Source organism: Salvelinus sp. IW2-2015, linkage group LG14, assembly GCF_002910315.2.
Source record: "Salvelinus sp. IW2-2015 linkage group LG14, ASM291031v2, whole genome shotgun sequence".
Classification (NCBI taxonomy): domain Eukaryota; kingdom Metazoa; phylum Chordata; class Actinopteri; order Salmoniformes; family Salmonidae; genus Salvelinus; species Salvelinus sp. IW2-2015.
In genome coordinates, this window is record NC_036854.1 from 53,622,176 (window position 1) to 53,630,900 (window position 8,725).

Here is an 8,725-nt window from a genome sequence, read left to right on the forward strand (position 1 = left end):
CGACACTTAATTGTTATTCCGACCACCCGTTATTGTTTCCCTGAATGTAGAAATTGCTTTGCTTGTGTACATTGCCTCCTTCATATTTTTATTAACATTTCACCTAACCCAATTTGGTTTTGTCATATTGGGAATGCAGAATATTATGTAGAACTACGTATATGGGCCCCTGCAGGATGTTATGTTGATTGTATTTACYATATTTTCATTTTTGGTCAATTTCTTTAACAGTGGTTGAAAAATGTCGTTATCATTGCTTTAGCAAGCACATTACTTGCTGTCTAAAGTGACTGCGGTCACCGAGGCAATTTTGCTGACGGCAGTTTCTTTCTCTCTTTCTCTTTCTCGCTCTGTCTTTCTCTCTCTCTCTCTCCTCATCCCTTTGTTCTGATAGGTGCCAATTACTCCACCTCTGTGGTGAAGAAGCAAGCTTGCCTGTCACTATTGACCCCCCCTCTATCCACCTTCAATGTCAAATCTCTGTCTCCAAAGTGGAGAGAATTACCAAGGCTTTTGTATACAATCAAGACCAAGGAACAACAGCACTAGTCCTATACACAGAGCTTGACTTTTTCCCTTTTCTACAATCAAAGCTCTCTTCTTCAAGGTTATATCCTCTTTGTCTTTTTTCTTTTTTGGAAAACATTGGGTCAAGAGGACAGTGGGAAGCAGCCCCTGAGGATTTTTACATTTTCTTCTCCGCTGTGTGATTTTATTCTCTCCTGTGCTTGGTGCTTGTTGGAGGGGGCCTAAATGAGGTGGTGTGGCTCAGGAAGCTTGGGGAGAGCAGGAACTCTCCTTGCTCTGCTGTTTCCCCTCTGGGAGCTGGGCTGCTGGGGGTTGATCTCCGCCTCTGGGGGCCAGAACCAGGCGCAGCACACTACTGTGGGCCCCTGGGAGATGCTTCGCAGGCACAAACGCAGCTGGGTATGGAACCAGTTCTTTGTCCTGGAGGAGTACACAGGCGAGGAACCTCTGTATGTTGGCAAGGTAAGTGTTTGGACTTAATGTGTGTTCATATACAAGTGTGGATGAAAAACAAACAAGAGCTAGTGTTTAATGTCACCATATTTTCAGATAACAAATTACAAGATTTAAACACTCTGATCACATGTACAATATGTAAAGAAAATTCACACTAACTGCTTATTTGTTTCGTTAAACAYATCCATATCTATTTTCAGAATTGGTCAATTAAGCTAATTAAGCTAATTCCAAACAGATAAAATATTTTTTTTGTCATTAAGTATCCTTAGTGATCATTTGAATGCTGTTGTTTTTTTGTTCTATATATAATTCCATTTTTCTTTAGGTTATTTTGTTCAGTGTTGAGACACTCTCTTTCAAGCGTTACCACTCTATCAGCAACACACAACAGGTGCTAKTAGTAACCACAGCTAATTCGAGCACCACATGTAAGTGGACAGTTCCTCTCAGTGAGGGCCTGAGCTTATATTGAGAAGATGGGCTTTATTTGGTTCTCCTGGATCTCTGTTTTCTTGAGCCGGGTCCTCAGAGCATGCGTAGACCAGAGGCTGGTCTGTTTACAGACATGTTTTTCTGTGAATAGGCAGTCACCTAACATAATCGTTTGGTTTGCTTTCGTCGTAAAGCCTATTTGAAATCGGACACTGTGGCTGGACTTACAACACGTGTATTGTAACGATTGTTCTCCTCCTCGTCTGAGGAGGAGCAGGGATCGGACCAAAACGCAGCTTTTGTGGAGTACATAATGAATTTATTCAAACAAGACGAACACGAAGCACACTTGAATAAATTACAAAATAACAAAAACGACGTAGACCGACCTGGACATGAGAACTTACATAACACGAAGAACGCACGAACAGGAACAGACTAAACAAACGAAACAGTCCCGTGTGGTACATACACAGACACGGAAGACAATCACCCACAAACAAACGGTGTGAACAGCCTACCTTAATATGGTTCTCAATCAGAGGAAACGTAAAACACCTGCCCCTGATTGAGAACCATATCAGGCTAATTAACAATGACCTTAAACCATAGAAACCACTATAACATAGAATGCCCATCCAGCTCACGTCCTGACCATACTAAACAAAGACAAATAAAGGAAATAAGGTCAGGAACGTGACATGTATCTTTAAAATGGTGTAAAACACATGATGTTTGAGGAATTTTAATTTTGGATTTCTGTTGTTTTGAATTAGACGCACTGCAGTTTCACTGGCTGTTGACGAGGTGAGACGCTACCGTTCCCACATACCCTAGAGAAGTTAACAAACCTACAAACCTCAGATTTCCCACTTCCTGGTTGGATTTTTTCTCAGGTTTTTGCCTGCCATATAAGTTCTGTTATACTCACAGACATCATTCAAACAGTTTTAGAAACTCAGTGTTTTCTATCCAAATCTATTAATATATGCTATCCTAGGACTGAGCAGGCAGTTTACTCTGGGCACGCTTTTCATCCGACTGAAAATACTGCCCTACCCCAAAGAAGTTAACTTGGCTTTCGAAAACCTTAGAAGGCAGGGTAGGATAGATATAGGTCTGTAGCAGTTTGGGTCAAGAGTGCCCCCATTTGAAGAGGGGGTGACCGCAGCTGCTCCCTATCTTTGGGAATCTCAGACACACGAAAGAGGTTGAACAGGCTTAGTAATAGGGTTGCAACAATTTCGGCAGATAATTTTAGAAAGAAAGGGTCCAGATTGTCTAGCCTGGCTGATTTGTAGGGGTCCAGATATTGCAGCTCTTTCAGAACATCAGCTGACTGGATTTGGGAGGAGAAATGGGGAAGGCTTGGGCGAGTTGCTGTGGGGGGTGCAGTGCTGTTGACCGGGGTAGRGGTAGCCAGGTGGAAAGTGTCGTGTCTTTGGAGGCCAACGTCATGACAAAAGCATGGCCAGCCCGAAGAAAAATGCTTATTGAAATTCTCAATTACAGTGGATTTATTGGTGGTGACAGAGTTTCCTAGCCTCAGTGCAGTGGGCAGCTGGGAGGAGCTGCTCTTATTCTCCATGGACTTTACAGTGTCCCAGAACTTTTTTGAGTTTGTGTTGCAGGAAGCAAATTTCTGCTTGAAAAAGCTAGCCTTGGCTTTTCTAACTGCCTGTGTATATTGGTTTTTAACTTCCMTGAAWACTTGCATAGCTGTTCGATGCTAATGCAGAACGCCACAGGATKTTTTTGTGTTGGTTAAGGGCAGTCAGGTCTGGAGAGAACCAAGGGCTATATCTGTTCCTGGTTCTAAATTTCTTGAATGGGGCATGCTTATTTAAGATGGTGAGGAAGGCATTTAAAAAAACTAACTAGGCATCCTCTACTGACGGGATGAGGTCAATATCCTTCCAGGATACCCGGGCCAGGTCGATTAGAAAGGCCTGCTCGCTGAAGTGTTTTAGGGAGCGTTTGACAGTGATGAGTGGAGGTCGTTGGACTGCTGACCCGTTACGGATGCAGGCAATGAGGCAGTGATCTCTGAGATCTTGGTTGAAAACAGCAGAGGTGTATTTAGAGGGCAAGTTGGTAAGGATGATATCTATGAGGGTGCCCGTGTTTACGGCTTTGGGGTTGTACCTGGTAGGTTCATTGATCATTTGTGTGAGATTGAGGGCATCAAGCTTAGATTGTAGGATGGCAGGGGTGTTAAGCATGTCCCAGTTTAGGTCACCTAGCAGCACGAGCTCTGAAGATAGATGGGGGGCAATCAGTTCACATATGGTGTCCAGAGCACAGCTGGGGGCAGAGMGTGGTMTATAGCAAGCGGCAACGKTGAGAGAGGATCTGCAGAGAGGATTGGGAGAAACTCCCCAAATACAGGTGTGTCAGGCATGTAGTGTTATACCCAAGAAGACACAATGCTGTAATCTCTRCCAAAGGTGCTTCAACAAAGTGAGTGACCGGGGGCGGAGCTAGATCTGTGTGGAACATGGCATGGAGCGAGAGAGAGAGTGGAGAGGAATGACTCAAGTAGCGCGTAAACTATAAAAAGGGACRTTACACACGGCATATCACATTTAACAAACCAAACATTCAAATACCGTTATAGAAGGTAAAATAAAAMATCAATACCGGTATATAGTAAAATACGGTATACCGCCCAGCCCCACCTGGTATCCCTCCCAAACCTCAGCCTTTCACCCCATCGCACGGCTGACCAATCAGATCTGTTGATTCCTGGAGGCGATGCATGTTGCCCAGGATYAAAAGGGTGTCCTTTAAAATCAAGGTTGTCATGACACTGTGTCTGACAWGGCAGGAAGTTCTGACCTCGTGGCTGAGCGTGATAGACACGCTARTCCTCCTAGTAATGTCATGAAGAAGAACTTACTGGCTCTATCCCAATCTTTCCGTTTCCCCTTATCCATCCCACTCCGTTTTGCGCAATCCCGCGAGCCGCATTGAGTCGGAGTGGTGTTCCAATTCAACTTTGAGTGAGGGGTAGTGCCTTTTCAGCCCTCTAGTTGGCCCTCAAAACGAAGTGAATCGAAATGCAGACTCCCTATTGYGTGGTTATCAAAACTCCCATAAAGCTTTGCAACACCAAGACTCTCAAATCAAATCAAATGTATTTATATAGCCCTTCTTACATCAGCTGATATCTCAAAGTGCTGTACAGAAACCCAGCCTAAAACSCCAAACAGCAAGCAATGCAGGTGTAGAAGCACTGTGGCTAGGAAAAACTCCCTAGAAAGGCCCTAACCTAGGAAGAAACMTAGAGAGTAACCAGGCTATGAGGGGTGGCCAGTCCTCTTCTGGCTGTGCCGGGTGGAGATTATAACAGAATATGACCAAGATGTTCAAATGTTCATAAATGACCAGCATGGTCAAATAATAATAATCACAGTAGTTGTCGAGGGTGCAACAAGTCAGAACCTCAGGAGTAAATGTCAGTTGGTTTTTCATAGCCGATCATTGAGAGTATCTCTACCGCTCCTGCTGTCTCTAGAGAGTTGAAAACAGCAGGTCTGGTACAGGTAGCACGTCCGGTGAATAACTCAGGGCCTGTCTCTTATACACATCTAGATGTGTATAAGAGACAGGCTCAGGTCCTCCGAGAGAGAGAAACAAAGAGAGAATTAGAGAGCATACTTAAATTTGCACAGGACACCGGATAAGACAGGAGAAGTAGGAGACACTGTGGCCCCATCCGATGATACCCCCGGACAGGGCCAAACAGGCAGGATATAACCCCACCCACTTTGCCAAAGCACAGCCCCCACACCACTAGAGGGATACCTTCAACCACCAACTTACCATCCTGAGACAAGGCCGAGTATAGCCCACAAAGATCTCCGCCACGGCACAACCCAAGGGGGGGGCGCCAACTCAAACAGCAAGATCACGTCAGCGTCTCAACCCACTCAAGTGACGCACCCCTCCTAGGGACGGCATGGAAGAGCACCAGTAGGCCAGTGACTCAGCCCCTGTCATAGGGTTAGAGGCAGAGAATCCCAGTGGAGAGAGGGGAACCGACCAGGCAGAGACAGCAAGGCCAGTCGTAGCTCCAGAGCCTTTYCGTTCACCTTTACACTCCTGAGCCAGACTACACTCAATCATATGACCTACTGAAGTGATGAGTCTTCTCAAGTTGCTTCAGGAAGATGGCTGACAAAAATACTAAGATAGACGCACGCAAATGTAAGGAATCATGCAAAAAATGTACAGTGGAGAGGAATATATTATTTAATGTAGAGAAAGTATTATGCATATTATTTGGTCATAAAGATCATTTACAAAAATCTATATTTTACAAGCTCCCTGACTAGCTAACATTAGCCAATTCCCTRTACATGTAGCTTCCTATATTGGCGTATATACAGCTCTTGAAAAAATTAAGAGACCACTGCAAAATTATCAGTTACTCTGGTTTTAGGTATGTCCTTGGGTAAAATKAACGTTTTTGTTTTATTCTATAAACTACCGACAACATTTCTCCCAAATTCAAAATAAAMATATTGTCATTTGGAGCATTTATTTGCAGAAAATGTCAACTGGTYAAAATAACAAAAAAGATGCAGTGATGAAAAGAAAATAAGTTCATATTCATTTTTAAACAAACAATACTAATGTTTTAACTTAGGAAGAGTTCAGAAATCAATATTTGGTGGAATAACCCTGATTTTCAATCATACGTCTTGACATGCTCTCCACCAGTATTTCACATTGATGTTTGGTGACTTTATGCCACTACTGGCACAAAAATTCAAGCAGCTCGGCTTTATTTGATGGCTTGTGACCATCCATCTTYCTCTTGAWCACATTCCAGAGGTTTTCAATGGGGTTCAGGTCTGGAGATTCGGCTGGCCATGACAGGGTCTTGATCTGGTGGTCCTCCATCCACACCTTGATTGACCTGGCARTGTGGCATGGAGCATTGTCCTGCTGGAAAAAACAATCCTCAGAGTTCGGGAACATTGTCAAATATTAGTTCCGAACAGTGGTTTTAATTGTTCTAGCTAGAATGTTTACACGGGTAATGACTGAGTTAAGGAAATGTGACTATTACATGTGAAACTGCTATTAAATGAATGTTCTGATTCAGTAACCTACAGCCAGGGGATGGCTACATTACGGGCAAATTGTTGCTGTTTTCATTTGTTGCTCATATGGTAAGTACGTATTTGTAGCATGAGAAATATAAGAAAAAGCTTTTACTACCGCCAGTACAGGCATTGTAAAAAAATACAATGCCTGTCGTTAACAAATTGCGTGGTATCAGTTGTCAGTCTCTAATGTGCTTGAGTGATGTAGTGATGTCCCTTTCTCAAGGCCTAATTTATCTCTCCCTATCACTAGTTGCTCCGTTTTCGAGWGCCACTCCCCCACCGAGGTATTGGGATTGAGTCACTGTCTCCATATTGATGTACGCGTGCACTCATGTATCAGTCTGTATGTGAATTGACAAAATTAATGACCGCAATTATGCCAAAATAATGTAGTGTGATTTCATCATCATTTTGGACTCTTCTGTGCCCGCAATTCTAGAGTAAGAATATCTATACACTTATAGGCTGTTCGTTATTACACAGTAAGTCACTCTTAATAATGATCTATACTGAGTCAATAGTGCCACTGTGCCAGCCATGGATARCCATAATTTGACATCTGTTTGCAAACAATCTGACAGACCCCCTAGTGGGATCCGGTCATTTTTCTAAGCAGAAACAGTATGATATATGATATTATGAGAGGGAAATGGGAAGTCATCACTTTGGCCTGGMTGATTCTGCCGCCACTGCATCTGCAGCCCTGCTTGGCTTTAATGTATTCTGGCAGATTGTGAAATTCAGAAGCAAATTTCTCATTATGCCTTGGCACTATGCCTGGGGTAAGTGCACTGTCCTGGAATAACCTGCAGTCACAGCAAGCCGGTGAAAACATACATTAAAGACACTCAAAACTACACAGTGTCAACTGCAAATTGGTGACACGCATATTTAAGCAAGTGGGAATGGCGTCGTCAGTRTAGCGCTTACACTTAACAGACGCTCGGCGGTAAACATTACGTCAGTGTGTGGTGATTATCRTTTTGTGCACAGGGTGATCGAGTGACAAAATATTTGCAAGTACCAGTGTGGAGTCTGGGCTGAATTAGTTATCTAAGTAGGCATGCGATTCAGTATCAATTTTATGCCTAATTAGTTGTCAACTTTCATGTCTAAGCTTTAGATTTTGTGTCTTGGGTGCACTTCCCTGAATGTGTACAGAACTCATATTTTTTAAAGCCATTTTACAAACTTTGAAAAACGTACCCTGTGTTATACTGACTTTGTTGATGAGAGCCTACCACGGCAGTGTCCTCTGTTTCCTAAGGTCTGTTTCAGTGGCTACAGTGCTTTTCCCATCAACCCTCAGGGCAGGCAGAGTGCTTGCTCACATCAAATGGACTGTTGTAGTGCACAACAGACAGGACCTTGTGCTGCAGCTCACTTCTTTTTAGAGCCCGCTTCCAAAAGYGGAAAGCCTGAATAACCATCCAAATCATGGTTAAACTTCTTTCCCCTTTCTTCCCTTAATGGCTGCTTTCAGGGCAGTACTATGCATGCTTTTTCCTGCCAAAGACAAAACTACGGGCACAACTATAGAAGCAGGAGATCGTAAAACATCTGTGCATGAGCAGCTGGAAAGTTGAGTTTAAAGTAGACTTGGACTGAGTTCACAACTAAGCAAAGTACACATCATTTTGTATTAACTCTATCAACAGGTAGTCTGGAACTTCAAAACAAATGGATCTGCAGCTTGGGTTTTACTGATCACCACCAGTTGCAAGATGCTTTCCACCCTTTAGTTCTTAGATGAAGCATTCTTACTCTGGTGGCAAACGTACTCTGCAATAAGCATATAACGACAGTCATTACATTTTGAAGAATTCACACACACTATCACACACACAGACACACACACAGGAACATGTGTCTGAGAAATTAAGATCAGCTCCCTCATTAGCATTCTGTTAGAGGTTCCCTTTCAAATGTATTAGCGTCCTACAGCCCGGCGTGCTACAGTGTGCCTCCACTGAGAGGTCAGTCCCAATCGTATCCACTCACTCTCTCCATTCACTTACCACAAACCCATGAGATAGTGCCGTACTGTATGGCTGCCGTCTTGAGAGTTCTGACCCAACCTAACTATTTTGTGATTATTTTGGCCTTTATCCCCTAGAAAATACATGAAATGTATCTGCTATCATTTCTTATGATCAACAAATACTTTTGAACATCAGATCAGCAGTTAA

General features: G+C 43.2%; 1 protein-coding gene across 1 annotated transcript in view; it reads left to right on the forward strand.

The window, feature by feature from the left end:
• The first annotated feature begins 403 nt into the window (after positions 1-403).
• The window catches only part of LOC139022491 (cadherin-7-like), a 123,307-nt gene continuing 114,985 nt past the window's right edge, over positions 404-8,725 (forward strand). Inside the window, exon 1 of the mRNA XM_070446819.1 lies at positions 404-990. Within this exon, the coding sequence (XP_070302920.1) occupies positions 754-990 (237 nt within the window). The 5' untranslated portion in view covers positions 404-753. The remainder of the gene's footprint in view (positions 991-8,725) is intronic.